Genomic DNA, 18562 nt, shown 5'->3' on the forward strand with positions numbered 1-18562 from the left:
CCTGTCATTTTTTTTGGGATTAGTGGTACTATGCGTGCAAGCTACTGTGAGACCAGATATGATTGGCAATGTGAACTGTAACAGTTCTGCAGAGCACACACTGTAGGCCTGACACACCCGCTTGAAGACAAGTAACTGCTATTCAATCTATAACAGTGAAAAAACAAATTTTGGTTTTAAAAGCACGCTATAGAGACACCAGATATGATTGGCAATGTGCACTTGAACAGTTCTGCAGAGCACACACTGTAGGCCTAACACACCCGCTTGAAGACAAGTAACTGCTATTCAATCTATAACAGTGAAAAATAAATTTTGGTTTTAAAAGCACGCTATAGAGACACCAGATATGATTGGCAATGTGCACTGGAACAGTTCTGCAGAGCACACGCTGAAGGAAGGACTGACAGAGCCGCTTGAAGGACACTGACTGGCTGCTATTAGCTTACACTAGAAACCTTTTTTCTTTGTAAAAGCACGCTATAGAGACACCAGATATGATTGGCAACTGTCAAAGCACGCTGACACAGGTCTGCAGAGCACACGCTGAAGGAAGGACTGACAGAGCCGCTTGAAGGACACTGACTGGCTGCTATTAGCTTACACTAGAAACCTTTTTTCTTTGTAAAAGCACGCTATAGAGACACCAGATATGATTGGCAATGTGCACTTGAACAGTTCTGCAGAGCACACACTGTAGGCCTGACACACCCGCTTGAAGACAAGTAACTGCTATTCAATCTATAACAGTGAAAAATAAATTTCGGTTTTAAAAGCATGCTATAGAGACAACAGATATGATTGGCAATGTGCACTGGAACAGTTCTGCAGAGCACACGCTGAAGGAAGGACTGACAGAGCCGCTTGAAGACAAGTAACTGCTATTCAATCTATAACAGTGAAAAATAAATTTTGGTTTTAAAAGCACGCTATAGAGACACCAGATATGATTGGCAATGTGCACTGGAACAGTTCTGCAGAGCACACGCTGAAGGAAGGACTGACAGAGCCGCTTGAAGACAAGTAACTGCTATTCAATCTATAACAGTGAAAAATAAATTTTGGTTTTAAAAGCACGCTATAGAGACACCAGATATGATTGGCAATGTGCACTGGAACAGTTCTGCAGAGCACACGCTGAAGGAAGGACTGACAGAGCCGCTTGAAGACAAGTAACTGCTATTCAATCTATAACAGTGAAAAATTAATTTTGGTTTTAAAAGCATGCTATAGAGACACCAGATATGATTGGCAATGTGCACTGGAACAGTTCTGCAGAGCACACGCTGAAGGAAGGACTGACAGAGCCGCTTGAAGACAAGTAACTGCTATTCAATCTATAACAGTGAAAAATAAATTTTGGTTTTAAAAGCACGCTATAGAGACAACAGATATGATTGGCAATGTGCACTGGAACAGTTCTGCAGAGCACACGCTGAAGGAAGGACTGACAGCCGCTTGAAGACAACTAACTGCTATTCAATCTATAACAGTGAAAAATAAATTTTGGTTTTAAAAGCACGCTATAGAGACACCAGATATGATTGGCAATGTGCACTGGAACAGTTCTGCAGAGCACACGCTGAAGGAAGGACTGACAGAGCCGCTTGAAGACAAGTAACTGCTATTCAATCTATAACAGTGAAAAATAAATTTTGGTTTTAAAAGCACGCTATAGAGACACCAGATATGATTGGCAATGTGCACTGGAACAGTTCTGCAGAGCACACGCTGAAGGAAGGACTGACAGAGCCGCTTGAAGACAAGTAACTGCTATTCAATCTATAACAGTGAAAAATAAATTTTGGTTTTAAAAGCACGCTATAGAGACACCAGATATGATTGGCAATGTGCACTGGAACAGTTCTGCAGAGCACACGCTGAAGGAAGGACTGACAGAGCCGCTTGAAGACAAGTAACTGCTATTCAATCTATAACAGTGAAAAATAAATTTTGGTTTTAAAAGCACGCTATAGAGACACCAGATATGATTGGCAATGTGCACTGGAACAGTTCTGCAGAGCACACGCTGAAGGAAGGACTGACAGAGCCGCTTGAAGGACACTGACTGGCTGCTATTAGCTTACACTAGAAACCTTTTTTCTTTGTAAAAGCACGCTATAGAGACACCAGATATGATTGGCAATGTGCACTTGAACAGTTCTGCAGAGCACACACTGTAGGCCTGACACACCCGCTTGAAGACAAGTAACTGCTATTCAATCTATAACAGTGAAAAATAAATTTTGGTTTTAAAAGCACGCTATAGAGACACCAGATATGATTGGCAATGTGCACTGGAACAGTTCTGCAGAGCACACGCTGAAGGAAGGACTGACAGAGCCACTTGAAGGACACTGACTGGCTGCTATTAGCTTACACTAGAAACCTTTTTTCTTTGTAAAAGCACGCTAAAGAGACACCAGATATGATTGGCAACTGTCAAAGCACGCTGGCACAGGTCTGCAGAGCACACGCTGAAGTAGGCCTGACACCCAGACGCTTGCAGACAACTAACTGCTCTTCTATTACAGTGAAAAAAAATTATTTCTTTTAAATGTAAAGCTTAACCTATTGTTAAAACAGATATGAGTGGTGGCACTGACTGTGCAAATGGGCAAGGCATCCAACCTGACACAGAAGCTGGCAGGCAGGCAACTGCTCTTCTATTACAGTGAAAAAAAAAATTAATTTTAAATGTAAAGCTTAACCTATTGTTAAAACAGATATGAGTGGTGGCACTGGGCAAGTAGGCACAGTATCCAATGTGAACCTCACACAGAAGCTGGCAGGCAGGCACCTGCAATTACATTACACAGGAAAAAAAAAGCAGCCTGATGTTATAGCCCTAAAAAGGGCTTTTTGGGGTGCTGTCCTTACAGCAGAGATCAGATGAGTCCTTCGGGATTGTAGTGGACACTGAATACCCTAGCCTAGCTATCAATTTCCCTATCTAATCAGCAGCAGCTAAACTTTCCCTCCTCTCACTAAGCATGCAGCTTCAGAATGAATCGAAAATGGATGCTGGGAGGGAGGTTGGAGGGTGTGGAAGGGAGGGAGTGCTGCTGATTGGCTGGAATGTGTCTGCTGACCGAGAGGCACAGGGTCAAAGTTTGCCCAATGATGACGAATAGGGGGCGGATCGAACTGCGCATGTGTCCGCCCGCCGCGGCGAACGCGAACACGCTAAGTTCGCCGGGAACTGTTCGCCAGCGGACAGTTCGGTACATCACTAATCACTATATACTTTCTCTACAAACCTCTAAACTAACCAAACTACTCATCCATCTGCTATACCACTTTATCCCACCTAGAACTAGTGCCCAGTTAAAATACTTGACTCTTACTTACCCACACTCAGTCATGCCACACACATTTCACCACTACTCTCACTGAATCCCTCTGACTACGGCTAAATTCATCTTCTACATCAGAACACTACTCCTAAGATTGGGTTGTATCCATGTCTCGGGTCTTTCATTTAGAATAGGGGCAGCTTCGGTCTCCTTCAACACTGACACTCCAGTGCATATTATTAAAATATTGGGCAGATGGAAATCCTCAGTCTACAACCGATATATTCCTCATCCCGAAAAAGAAATGAGGAAAGCTTTTAAAAGTTTGGCTTTGTAAATTTGATGCAATAAGTGTGTTTTTCTTTAATACTTTTTCACCCTCTTTGCATGAACTCGATTTACATATATTACTAATATGTTTCTGAACATATACCGTATATACTCGAGTATAAGCCGACCCGAATATAAGCCGAGGCCCCTAATTTTACCCCAAAAAACTGGGAAAACTTATTGACTCGAGTATAAGACTAGGGTGGGAAATGCAGCAGCTACTGGTAAATTTCTAAATAAAATTAGATCCTAAAAAAAATATATTAATTGAATATTTATTTACAGTGTGTGTATAATGAATGCAGTGTGTGTATAATGAATGCAGTGTGTGTGTATGAGTGCAGCGTGTGTGTATGAGTGCAGCGTGTGTGTATGAGTAGTGTGTGTATGTGTGCGTATGTGTGCAGTGTGTGTGTGTATGAGTGCAGTGTGTGTGTGTGTGTATGAATGCAGTGTGTGTGTGTATATGAATGCAGTGTGTGTGTGTGTGTATGAGTGCAGTGTGTGTATGAATGCAGTGTGTGTGTATGAGTGCAGTATGTGTATGTGTGCAGTGTGTATGAATGCAGTGTGTGTATGAGTGCAGTGTGTGTATGAGTGCAGTGTGTCTATGAGTGCAGTGTGTCTATGAGTGCAGTGTGTGTGTATGAATGCAGTGTGTGTGTGTATGAGTGCAGTGTGTGTATGTGTGCAGTGTGTGTATGAATGCAGTGTGTGTATGAATGCAGTGTGTGTATGAGTGCAGTATGTGTGTATGAGTGCAGTGTGTGTATGAGTGCCGTGTGTGTGTATGAGTGCAGTGTGTGTGTGTATGAATGCAGTGTGTGTGTGTATGAAGTGTGTGTATGAATGTGGTGTGTGTATGAATGTGGTGTGTGTGTGTGTGTGTGATGCAGAGCCTTGGTGGGGGGTGGGCAATTTTATTATTATTTTTTTAATTATGTTAATATTTTTTTATTATTATTTTTTCTTATTATTTTTTTATTTCATTTCATTATTTTATTATTTTTAAAATTGTATTATTATATTTTTTCGGCCCCCCTCCCTGCTTGATACATGGCAGGGAGGGGGGCTCTCCTTCCCTGCTGGTCCAGCATTGGTAGTTCAGTGGGGGGCTGTGGGGGCTGCAGAGAGTTTACTTACCTCTCCTGCAGCTCCTGTCAGCTCTCTCCTCCTCTGCGCCGTCTGGTCAGCTCTTCTGCCAGCTCCCAGTGTAAATCTCGCGAGAGCCGCGGCTCTCGCGAGATTTACACTGGGAGCTGACCGAGGTGCTGAACGGACGGCGCGGAGGAGGAGAGAGCTGACAGGAGCTGCAGGAGAGGTAAGTAAACTCTCTGACAGCCCCAGTCTGTATTATGGCAATGCAAATTGCCATAATACAGACTATTGACTCGAGTATAAGCCGAGTTGGGGTTTTTCAGCACAAAAAATGTGCTGAAAAACTCGGCTTATACTCGAGTATATACGGTATATTATATTATTCACTCACTCACTCACTCTCAGGGCCGGCCTAAGACATCATGCTGCCTAGGTCCAACGATAAATGACTATGGGGGATAATGTATAATAAACACAGGTTACTGGCTATGGGGAGGATAATGTATAATAAACACAGGTTACTGGCTATGGGAGGATAATGTATAATAAACACAGGTTACTGGCTATAGGGAGGATAATTTATAATAAACACAGGTTACTGGCTATGGGAGGGATAATGTATAATAAACACAGGTTACTGGCTATGGGAGGATAATGTATAATAAACACAGGTTACTGGCTATGGGAGGATAATGTATAATAAACACAGGTTACTGGCTATGGGGGAATAATGTATAATAAGCACAGGTTACTGCATATGGGAGGATAATGTATAATAAACACAGGTTACTGGCTATGGGAGGGATAATGTATAATAAACACAGGTTACTGGCTATGGGAGGATAATGTATAATAAACACAGGTTACTGGCTATGGGGGGATAATATATAATAAACACAGGTTACTGGCTATGGAGGGATAATGTATAATAAACACAGGTTACTGGCTATGGGAGGATAATGTATAATAAACACAGGTTACTGGCTATGTGGGGATAATGTATAATAAACACAGGTTACTGGCTATGGGGAGGATAATGTATAATAAACACAGGTTACTGGCTATGGGGGGATAATGTATAATAAACACAGGTTACTGGCTATGGGAGGGATAATGTATAATAAACACAGGTTACTGGCTATGGGAGGATAATGCATAATAAACACAGGTTACTGGCTATGGAGGATAATGTATAATAAACACAAACACACAAAAAAAATAATAAAAAAATAAAAAAAATTAATGCAGCTTCAGAATTCATCTAAATTGTATGCTGTCTAGGAGGTGGGAGGGTCTGGGAGGGAGGGTCTGCTGCTGATTGGCTGAAATGTGTCTGCTGACTGTGAGGTACAGGGTCAAAGTTTACTCGATGATGACGAATAGGGGGCGGACCGAACATCGCATATGTTCGCCGTACGTGGCGAACGCGAACACGCTATGTTCGCCAGGATATATTCACCAGCGAACCGTTCGGGACATCACTACTGATGAGATATATGGAAAACTGTTTAAGTAAGGTGTTGTTGCAGGTGTTATTAAGGTATTACGGGGAGTTTTGTTCCTGGAAGATATAGGGAGCCAGTTTGTAGTGAAAGACACAGACACAGCTATGTTAGAACCAATACCATACATGATATTCAGAATACTAACTCATTGACACTTTTTTGTTTTATTTTTATTGTGTGTGTGTATCCTCTTCTTGGTGACATTCCCAGTAACAGTGGCTAGATTGTCTGATTGCCAGGATATGTAGAACGTTGCTTTCTCTTGCTCATGCTAATTGTTCCACTTTTAAAACATTCCCCAGAATTGCTCTTTTATGCCTCCCTACCACAAACAACGGGTCAATGAATAACTGCTTATACCGGCTAAACAACCAACATCGGATTGCAGACATAATACAATTACTTAGACTTACTCATAGTTAAAAAAAAAATGCATCTCGTGTCTTGCCAAATTCTGATATTTTAGATGAGAAAATATAATTTGATACAGATAAGCACATGTTTTCTATAACTAGACTGAAACCACGGTGCTGACTTAACAGATAGGAAACAAGCTAGAATTTTTTTAAGTTAAAATTAATCACTATAAAAATGGTCCAACGGTCTATCCTCAGTGAACTGGGCTAACACATTCATTTTTGCAGTTTGCAGTACGAGAATGTTTCATCACTTGCCCATGTGTTTGGTTCTCCCAAATGTAACTACTTCATTATAGAAAGCATGGGGCTTCTAGAAAAATATATATACAACCAATAGGTAAAACCCCAATCCCAATATTTGCTGTACATAACAAGGCACTAATACAAATAGGGTCCAGTATAATTGAGCCAATATGGGATAGGCACTCATGGGCTTTTTAAACTAACTATATATAATATATAAACACAACACAGTCATATTATGTACGCCATTAGAGAGAGTTCCTCCATGAGACCAGAGCTGTGCCACGATGAAAATGTGATATTCATGGCTGGCATCCTGGTCCACTCAGATCATAACCCAAATAGTGATATAAAAAGTATCACATACACCTTATCTGGAAAACGATTTAACATAATCTGCACATTTATAATATCATACATTTTAGTTTATTGTGCTCACCTTAAACTTAATCAACAGAACTTACTTTTGCATGTTTTCTTGTCCGCATTGAGAGAGAAACCACTGCGGCATTTACAGTAATAGGATTCATCGGTATTAACACACTCGTGTTGGCATCCATGATTAGATAATGCACAATAATCTGGTCCTACAAACGGGGAAAGAAGAAATCGACAGTTTTCTGCATTGATAGCTTCCTGTTCTTAAATGATTCCCTGTATCACTTTTTATCGTAAGTCAGATGTTTTCATCATTAGTAAGTCATGGAACGAACATTTTATAGAAATGTCTTTTTCGTTTACAAAGTATAAATTGATTTTTCTTTGAATGCTAATGGTACTTCATTCCCTGAGTGAGCCATAGAGAAAGAAAACGTTTTCATAACACACAGATCATCTCAGAAATCAAGAAGGATTGTTTGTTATGCTATAAAGAAGTTTAATGGATGATAAATATGGTTGCAAAATGCTGGGGGTTTAGTAATCAAAGACCTAATTACCCAGATACCATATCAAAGTTAGGTAGGGGGCTATTAAGATAATCTAATTATAAGACAGGCAAAGGAAGGGAACAAGAATTAAAAAATGTTCCACTGAATTATTGGCAAGAAAGGTCTCAACCAAAACCAAAGGCTGGAATTTCCTCATGTGAATAATAATTTTAAAAATCTGAGGGGAGATACCATTTGGCCATTTTTAATCTTAAGGAACGCCCATTCATCCATTCTGAGGGAAACAGAGACACCAACCTGTACTAAAACTGTAATAGGATTATATGTAATATAATGGGTGGCGTTATAATGGGTGAAACACAAACTCACCCTCACTTAGAAGCTTCCTATCAGGTACTGAAAGCTACTTGAGAGAAAGATAAATAAAGTTATAGATAACCAGCAAATTGTGTTTTTGTGACACAATGCGGCCTAAAAAATAATTGTGAATTACAATGTAATATTACCATTTTTACAATAATTATTAAATAATATGTATTTTATGTTACATAAAATTTGACACTGTAGTAGTCCAGTGGTAGACCCCAAATTCAACTGAAAATGCAACCTATAATGACTTCTCCAATCTCAAAATTATTCAACCCCTAAATAGAACCCCTCACAACTGCACAAATGTGCAAAACAGGTGTTGTCTCAAGCACTCCTGATGCAACTGACCAAAGGCTTCATTATCTGCACCTGGCATAGGCGTGCGCAGCCTATTGCATTAGGGTGTGCACCCTAAAGCACAAGCACACGCCGCATATATATATATGTATGTGTATATATATATATATATATATATATATATACACATATACACATACACATATACACACACACACACACACACACACACTGCTGTGTGTGAGCTGTGTGAGTGTGCTGTTAGTGTGATGTGTATGTGAGGGTGCTGGTAGTGTACTATGTGGGTGAGGGTGTTTGTGTGTGCGTGCTTGTGAGGGTGCTGTGAATGTACTGTGTGTCAGGGTGCTGTTTGTGTGTGTGCACTTGTGAGGGTGCTGTAAATGTACTGTGTGTGAGGGTGCTGTTTGTGTGTGAGGGTACTGGTAGTGTGCTGTGTGTGTGTTTGTTAGGGTCCTGTTTGTGTTTGTGAGGGTACTGTTAGTGTGCTGTGTGAGTGTGAGGGTGCGGTTTGTGTAATGTGTGTGAGGGTGCTGTGTGTTTGTGAGGGTGCTGTGTGTGTGTGTGTGCTGTATGTGTGTGTGTGCTGTATGTGTGTGGGTGCTGTGAATGTCTGTGGGTGCTGTGAATGTCTATGGGTGCTGTGAATGTCTATGGGTGCTGTATGTCTGTGGGTGCTGTATGTCTGTGGGTGCTGTATGTGTCTGTGAGTGCTGTATGTGTCTGTGAGTGCTGTATGTGTCTGTGAGTGCTGTATGTGTGTAGGTGCTGTGTATGTCTGTGGGTGCTGTATGTCTGTGGGTGCTGTGTATGTGTGTGGGTGCTTTATGTGTGTTGGTGCTGTGTATGTGTGTGGGTGCTGTATGTGTGTCAGTGCTGTATGTGTGTTGGTGCTGTGTATGTCTGTGGGTGCTGTGTATGTCTGTGGGTGCTCTGTATGTGTTTAGGTGCTGTGTATATGTGTAGGTGCTGTGTATGTCTTTGGGTGCTGTGTATTTGTGTGGGTGCTGTATGTGTGTTGGTGCTGTGTATGTGTGTGTGTGTGTGTGTGTGTGATTGTGGGGGGTGGAGGTGGGGGTACATTACTTAATATCCCCCCTCCCTTCTTACTTTATGTAGGGAGGGGGGATCCTTCCTTGCTACATTCCCTGGTGGTCCAGTGGAGGTGGGGGCAGATCAGTTATCCCCCCTCCCTTCTTACCTTATGCCTGGGAGGGGGGATCCTGCTGCTGCCATCCTTCCCTGGTGGTCCAGTGGAGAGTGAACTCTAGCCCCGCAGGGCTAGAGTTCACTCACGCGAGATCTGAGCGTTGCCGCGGCAACGCTCAGATCTCGCGAGAGGAACCCGGCGGAGCTGCTGGCAATAGCTCCGCCGGTCCTCTCCTGCCTCGCTCCCTGCATGTGGGTCGGTGGGGAGGGAGGCTGAGAGCAGAGCCGGCGCTCAGATAGCGCCGGCTCTGCACGGACCGACAGGGGGGATCCTGAGATCTCCCCTGCCGGTATCACTCCATAGGCGTGCCGCGGGGATTAGGGTGTGCCCAGGCACACCCGGCACACCCCGTGCGCACGCCTATGGCACCTGGTGTGCTAGAGCTGGAACACTTGAAATACCTGAACTGGCTAGGGGTCTGTTGAGTGTCACATTTGTCTGCTTGTTAGAAATATGCCTAGGTCAAAAAAATTGTCCACAAAATTAATAGAAGATATCATTGCCTTTCACAAACAAGGAACAGGATACAAAAAGATAGCAAAGGCACTGAATGCTCCTAGAGACACCGTTAAAAGAATAATTTGCAAGTTCAAAGTTGAAGGAACAGTGGTTACACTACCTGGACGGGGCAGAAAAAAGTTATCAATAGCTGCAACCAGATTTCTGAGAAGGCAGGTTGTGAAAAACCCTCAAGTGACTGCAAAAGATCCGCAGCAATAATTGGTGGCAACAGGCACTGTGGTCTTCAGAGAGCACAGTAAGTCCTGTACTAAACGCAGAAGGTGTCCATGTCAGAACTCCAAGATATGCACCGCTACTGACCCAAAAGCACAAGAAAAGTTGGCTCCAATATGCTATAAAAAGCCACAGAAGCTTTGGGATTCTGTTTTTTTTTATATTCTTTATTTTTGATTGTGCACAGTGTAACTGACATAAGGATGTGTACATTTTATACAAGACGTAGATGGTTGCAAAAGGTAGTGAAATAGCATAAAATGTTGAATGTACTGCACATTTGTTTTTTTTTTTAGTAAATGAGAAGAAATATTTAATTAACAGATAAGAAACAGGCTTGAGCTTGTCTTGTTATTAGTTGGGACTGAGGATAAGCTAAGTCTGGCCATAGAGGTCCACTTATGCAAAAAACTAATACATCTGTTAGAAGTATGTTAGGTTTGTTAGACATGTGAAGTATAGTTAAAGGGACACTCCAGGCACCCAGACCACTTCAGCTCATTGGAGTGGTCTGGGTGCCAACTCCCACTACCCTTAACCCTGCAAGTGTAATTATTGCAGTTTTTTTAAAACTGCAATATTTACCTTGCAGGGTTAAGTCCTCCCCTAGTGGCTGTCTATTAGACAGCCACTAGAGGACACTTCCTGCTTCATAGCACAGGTTTTCTGTGCTAGAGCGTCGCTGGACGTCCTCACGCTGTGTGAGGACCTCCAGCGTCGCTCTATTCCCCATAGGGAAGCATTGAAATTCATTTTCAATGCTTTCCTATGGGGTGCGCTAATGCGCATGCGCGGCATTGCCGCGCATGCGCATTAGGTCTCCTCGGCCGGCGGGCGAGATCAGTCTCGCCCACCGGCCGACGTAACCAGAAGGAGGAGTGGCGGGGGAGGAGGAAGCAGCGACGTGGGACCTGTCGCTGCCCCTGGTAAGTGACTGAAGGGGTTTTCACCCCTTCAGTAACCGGGGATTGGTGGGTGGGAGGGAGAGGGACCCTCCAGTGCCAGAAAAACGGATCGTTTTTCTGGCACTGGAGTTTCCCTTTAAGTAAAATCATGGCAAGCTGCCCTTCGTGTAGGTCATAGATTGTGTGAACAAGAGGTAAAAGGAAAGACATGTAGACTGATTCTAACTATCGCAAGTAGTCCCCAAGCTTAAGCAACATGCGTATACCACTAGGACTAAACACCATTTAAGGATAAACAAGCTGAATTAAGAGGCATATAGCAGGATATGTATGAGGTACCTCATGCGATAGCGATTCCCCAGGAGGTCCACCCTATTAATAAAGCAATAAGTACAGACAGGACAGACCAGAATTCAAGAAAAGAAAGTAATGAAAAGCAAATAACGGATAACAACTGCTTGTAACAGTGCACCATTATGGGTAATGACCCATAGTATCACATAACAGCGTGGTCCCCTCACTTTAAGGAGCTTAAAATGAGGGAGCAGGAGTGCTGTACAGCTCAGTCCATGTGTCCCAGTTCACCCAATGCCAGCCATGGGTAGAACCCGGATCGGCATTGCAGAGGAATTCTTCAGGCCAACAAGCTGATGTGGAAGGTAGTGGAACAGGACATACACCTGGATCAGGGCTTCCTGTAATGCCCCCTTCTGTTCTGGAGGCCAAGCTGTGGCTCGTTGCAGTGTACATTGCTAAGGTGCAATGTGTTTAGGTGAGCTTCCCAGTTTGACCTGCCGCCATGTTTGGGCCTTGTGCACAGGGAGCCCGGATGACTGCTGACATGCATGTGGTGCTGGCAGGGGCAATCTGCTTTCTGTAGCTGTGGGGGCGTTTTAGCGCATTCTTCTTTCTAGCTTATGCCAAAAAGCTTCAAAGTGTCTCTCCAGCCTGTGTTCAAAATCGAGCATATCTTCGCTTGAGGTAGGGAGGCTGCTGCTGGGTCTGGATTGCCCTCCTGGGGTGGACCGGGATCACCCCCGATGGTCCAAAGGGGGGGGGTAAAGGGGCATGTGCTTTGTGGTGGCTCCTTCCATGCGCTTCGAACTTGGGAGAGCGGCTGCCACTCCTGTTTGGTACGCAATAGGCCTCACGCTCTCTGGAGGGTTGTGTGAGCCCTCAATGTGCCTCATATTGTCTCTCGGAGTGCCAAGAAGATCAGGCAATTTTAATCTATCCTCGGGTCGTCGGTCTACGAATCAGGAAGGTCACAGAAGGCTGTGTAAAACAGGCTCATGGAGGAGCTCGTTAGAGATGCGACCTTCCTCCATGACGGTCAGGCCCCGCCCCCGGCATTCTGTTTTGTAGAGCAATAAAACAAAACTGGAATTTTTCTGCCCAATGGATCAGCAGTATGTCTGGAGGAAGAAGAATTCAGCATACGCTGAAAAGAACACTCTGCCTACAGTTAAGCATTGCGGTGGCTCCGCATTCTCTGGCACTGGAAACCTGGAGCATGTCGGAGCAGTGCTGTATGTGCCGTAAGGCAAACAAGGCATTTGCCTTGGCCGGCACTTTCCAAATGCCCAGGCAAATGCCTTGTTAGCCTCAGGGCAGGCGGCTAGCTGAGATCCAGGTGATTCCCGGAGCAGGAATATGATGTCACAGTTGAGCTGAGCAGGGAGCTGAGCAGGAAGGGCTCATAAATCAGCGCTCCCTCGCCAGTGAGTGTGTGTGTATGTCAGTGTATCTGAGAGTGTGTGTCTGTCAGTCAAAGCGTGTGCTGGTCTTTAACATGAAGAGGTGTGGCCTTCACAGGAATGGGTGGGGCAAATGTAAATTAGGGGTTGCCCTAGTTCCGTCGTGCCTAGGGCAGCACAAATCCGAAAGGCAAGGCAAGATGGATTCATTGAAGCATCAGGAAGTCCATGAGAAAACATCATGCCATCTCTGAGGAAGCTGAAGCTTGGGCATCATTGGTCCATCCAACAAGACATACCTCAAATTCCATCAAGGCTTGGTTGCAGAAGAAGTCCTGGAAAATTCTACAGAGATCATCACAGTCATCTGACTTGAACCCCATAGAAAATCTCTGTTGGTATTTGAAGAAGGTGGTTGCAGCACGCAAGCCCAAGATTATTACTGAACTGGAGGCCATTGCTTATGAGCAATGGGCTAAGATTCTTTAGGAATGCTGCCAGAAACTGGTGTCTGGCTAAGCATCCCGTTTGCAGCTGGTCATAACAGCAAAAGGTTGGTTGCTAAGTAAAAGGTCATTATAAGTTGCATTTGCAGTTGAATTTGGGGAATCACTTGAGGCGTTCATTGTGTTGAGCTATTTCAATTGCTTTTGTTTGATTTGTTCATTGCAAACAGCTGAGTTGCAGTGAACATATTTTGCTGTAAATTTTGACATTAAACCTGATTTTCAATGGGGGTTGAATAATTTTGGATGCAACTGTATCTATCACTAATACACATTTTTTTTTATCATCCCTAAAAGTCATGTGTATTCCAAGCCGAGGTTCAGTAAAGCAGGTGATTGAAATTTAAACATTAAACTGAATTAAAATTGATAAGATGTACTTACTTCTACAGGTTTTCTTATCTGGATTCAGAATAAATCCCGGACGACACTGACAGATATAGGAGTCATCACTATTAAGGCACTCATGTTGACACCCATGTGTACCCAAAGCACAGTAGTCGACAACTGTGAACAAATTAAAATTAGTTAATTTTCAAACTGTGTGCAGAATGAAGCATTCCTATCACCAGCTTTCAAGGGTTTACTATAACATATATATATTATATTTGCATTTTTTAACCGTTATAACGATTTTACTCGAATCCTCCCTGAATGTACTCTAATCTGCTGTTCTGCTATCGTCCGCTCACGGCTGTACATGTCTCCAAATTGATTGAGATCCTTGTATGAAAACCAAAAATATTGCATCTGCTTGATCTATAATGTTTTACTGCATCTCAACGATTATAAGTTTAAAACTGTAGCTGATAACGTTTTTTTAAATAGAAAAAAATTAAATAAATATTGACATATCATATATCTACTTAATAGAAAAGTGTGAAGAATGGAGCCATCAAAGCAGAAATATTTTTATGTATTTATTTATTGAGAAAGACGTACCAGTACAGGATTTCCCATCTTTATTCAGCTCATATGCTTCGTAACACTGACACATAAAGGATCCTGGTGTATTGACGCAAATTTGCTCACAGCCATGATTTTCTGATGCACACAAGTCTTGAGCTGTGAAATAGTAAACATACAAGCATTAGATAGTTAGACAATATATATAAACGTGTACTCATCTACTCATCAGTGTAATATAGACAGAATAAGGGGGCAATTGATTTGCTTTAGATCCAGAAGTATAGAGCCACAGGCTGCAAAGTGCAGGATAAATAATAAAGTATATTTAATTATGGTCCAGGAGACAAAACAAAAACAAGATACGACATTGCGGCCGTGAGACCTTAATCATGGCCGAAATGCTGTATCTTTGTTTTGTCTCCTCGACCATAATTAAATATATTTTATTCTTCACCCTGCACTATGTAGCCTGTGGTTCTATACTTTTGGATTTATATCGGGGGCAAGCGGACCTCCCCCTGGCTAAAATGGTGCCTATTATTAAACGGCACCTTTTTAGCTAAATGCAAATATTGGACAAATATTCCATACGGAAAATATCAATAAATTTCTTTTAAATTATGACTCAAAAATTTTAAGAGAAACTATCACTTCTCTGAACGTTTTTTGTTCCCTTAACTACAGTAAATACTTGTTGCAGTGTTTACAATAAAGTACAGCGCAGCGGAAAAATATTTTCAAAAATGCACTTACATCCATCACACTTCTATGTTGAGTGTGACTTTGCTATCACATGATGCACTCAGATATTTCTTCAACAATGCTGTCAATGCACATGTGCTGTATATACACTGCTGTTGTTAAACTAATTTACATTCTTTATTTGTAAAAAAAATAATAATAAACTTGTAACTTTTTTTTTAATAAAAAAAATAATAGGACAAGCAATAGCTAACTTTGAGTTATCTGTTGGCTTTGGCACAAGTGTCACACAAGATAGCTCTCTGTGTTAAATCAGTGTAAAACAGAAAGTCTCAGATCTGGTGGGTCAACACAAATCAGTATTTTAGTAAATAAAACCGAACAAACTTTATTTGCTGGGATATAAATGCCAAGAGATAAAATCAATCCGTTCACATTTAAAGCCAATATCTGCAATGTCTACTTACCAAAATACTTCTGGTCATCGTGGATTTTTTAAAAGTATACCTGTTCAATGAAAAAGACTTTACATTAATCAGCGTATCATAAAAACTGTCCATATGTTCTGTTCCACAAACCATAGTATAATCTTATCGTGATTATTGTATCACTGTGACATGTTGAGTTCTACTTCTTGTATTTTTTATTTATTTATATATATTGTGATTACCAGCATTTTTTCTGATTTACGCTCAGAAATCTATATAGTATCATAATAACATAATTTCTAAAAGGTAATTGTTTACAGACAACCCCAGTTTTCTCAGGGATATTCCCTTTCACCAGCTAATCCTATCCTCCCACCGTTATCAGTGGATAAACCGTAGTTTGGTGATAATTTCCATCCAATCGAATTTTATTTTCAATGAACAGAACAATAAAAAAAAAAAAACTATCTTTCAAATGACAAACAAAAATCCCACTGATCTTGTCTATGAATTTGAAGCTGTGAGTGAGTGCTGTACATTCTGCAATAGAAAGCCTGTATGTTTACTGCTGTTTTATCGTGGTTATATGAAATTAAAAAAAACATGCAAAGTTTTATTTATTTTTTCGATGGTGTCCTAACATATAAAATCTTGCATGTGATGTTCCTTGAGTGTTCCTTTTAGGACCTTCATAAGGAGGTACAGCTGGGAGATATAAATATGTCTCCCAAACAGCCCACATTATATAAATCCAGGCTAGTGGGCCACTTACCAAGCAATATAGTCTGCCCCCTGCCCCAACAATGCTAGGAGGATGTGACGGAAGACGTCCTTTTATCAGTGCTTGTGAATAGGAAGCCAAAATGAAAGGAGACATAGAGCTCACAGCCCTGAAACAGCCCAATATCCAATTACCACAATTATTCCTGCTATGTATATTTCAAATCATACACCCAGAACCAACAATACTTAATCTCTCAATTTCCCACCTCCCAGCAACCCCTAGGCCTCACCTCACACTCCCATAACCAACAATACTAAATCTCTCCCTTTTTCATCTCCCAGCAACTTTCAGCAACCTCCAGGCCTCACTCACCTCACACTCCCATAACCAACAATACTAAATCTCTCAATTTTTTCTCACCACTACCAGCCCACCTTCGTTTCTACTAAATATATAGCATGCTCCTCCAGCTGTTTGAGAGTCTGTCTCAATTACCTCCTCATTCCCTTTATATTTTACCAATAGCTGCCACTCTCTGTTAACTTCTTTTAGCCATCACTTCCAAATTCCCCCTGTAACCTCTTGTCTCAAGTCCCCATTATATCCTTTAGAATGTAAGCTCACGGGCTATCTAGCTAAACACTTTGTATAAAAGAGCTTCAACGGCCAGATGTTAGTTTACAGGCAGGGCCCTCTCTGTCTTTGGTATTTATCTGTGTATAGTGTACGCTCTCTCCTAATTGTACAGCGCTGTGGAATATGTTGGTGCTTTATAAATGCCAGTAATAAATAAATAAAATGGCAAGCAACAAGGAGAGTGGAAGAGTGGCTAAAGTATAAATTGAACTATTTGTGTGCGTGTGTAGTAATGTGTATGTGTCTAGCTTTTTGTGTTTATGGCAGTGTGCATCTAATAGCATATGTATTTGGCAGTGTGTTTGTATGTCTAGTATTGTGTGTGCATCTGTGTGCGTGTGACTAGAGATTTGTGTGTGTCTGCAACTGTGTATTGTCAACGTCCTTGTGTCAATATACCTGTCTGACAGTATGTATATGAGTGTGTATGTCTGGCAGTGTGTACCCGAGTGTATGAGTGTGTATATATGTGAGTGCACCAGGAATGTAGATATATTTTTGTGCCTGGAAGTATGTTGCTGGGAGTGTGGTTGTGAAAGTGTTTGGGAATGTGTATTTGGAATAGGGTGTGTCTGGTATCTAATTCTAAATGAAACAGCATTCAAAAGACAAAATCATATGAAATGTGCATCTTGATTGCTCTAAAACTATTCTGCAATTTTTTACACTTAATGTGAAATAGTTTGAGAAAAACAGGACAGCAGTTTCCACTCACAGTAATATTCTTTTTCACTGTTTACCAAACTAGTTCATTAGTGGTCATGAAATATTTGCAAATTAGAGGTGGGGTAACTTGAAGAGACCAGATTTTATCACTCAGTAATTAGTTCATAATTTAGGCTGTTAAGAATTTACTATGCAAAAGTATTTTAAGAACCTCTGAACAGTTTCAAAACAAGTTTAACGTAACATATAGACAGTTTTTATTGATCAATCGATTAATGTAAAGAATTGTAACTAGAAAATAAAATTAGGAAAATCCATGTCATATTGGACTATCCTGCTTTTTTAGAACATAAACTCCAGAGGCCGACTACCAAGAACATAGTGTGAGACATTCATTTTAGAACCTTTAAATACCAGCTTGGTATGATAGCATGCACTAATATTGGTATTTCATCCCTTCAGCAACAGGTGCTTTTTGTTTAACAAATAGTAGAGTATTTATCTGAAACATGACATAAATAGTACATAAAAATTGGATAAAACAACTTACCCCAAGCATATATAAAATGCGAGGCATTACAAGCTGTTTCTGCAGCATGTAAAAAGTCCCTATAATGTGCCCTGTAGAGATCGCAGTTCCTCTTTCCCCCCTACCTGGCTACCCAAACGTAGCCTTGGATATCGACATTAAAAAGTGACTAAACCATTGTCTATTTCGTTTGTTTTGTGAATTGGTCATATGGCAATTCACAGTTACTGAATTAGGATGACCCGCCGAACGCTCAAAATTTGAAAGAATAATCGTAACTGTAGATTTAAATATCACTTCTCTGGAATTTACACTATTGGATAAAATGTAATCCATCATGCAGGTATAACTAAACCAATACTCGATTTTCTATTTATTTATTTCTAATGTGAATAACCTAATCTATTATATTTTATATATGCAATTTACCTATATGTTAACCAGTTGTGG

General features: G+C 41.3%; 1 protein-coding gene across 2 annotated transcripts in view; it reads right to left on the bottom strand.

Annotated features, from left to right (window-relative positions):
• Positions 1 to 18562, bottom strand: part of MATN2 (matrilin 2) — a 95577-nt gene that overhangs the window by 48646 nt on the left and 28369 nt on the right. For both annotated transcript variants that reach the window (XM_063451216.1, XM_063451215.1), the window contains exons 5-7: positions 14461 to 14583; positions 13903 to 14025; positions 7356 to 7478 (exon numbers count right to left, since the gene is read on the bottom strand). In XM_063451216.1, the coding sequence (XP_063307286.1) occupies positions 7356 to 7478; positions 13903 to 14025; positions 14461 to 14583 (369 nt within the window). The remainder of the gene's footprint in view (positions 1 to 7355; positions 7479 to 13902; positions 14026 to 14460; positions 14584 to 18562) is intronic.

The sequence above is a fragment of the Pelobates fuscus genome, chromosome 4 (assembly GCF_036172605.1).
Source record: "Pelobates fuscus isolate aPelFus1 chromosome 4, aPelFus1.pri, whole genome shotgun sequence".
In the NCBI taxonomy this organism is placed as follows: Eukaryota; Metazoa; Chordata; class Amphibia; order Anura; family Pelobatidae; genus Pelobates; species Pelobates fuscus.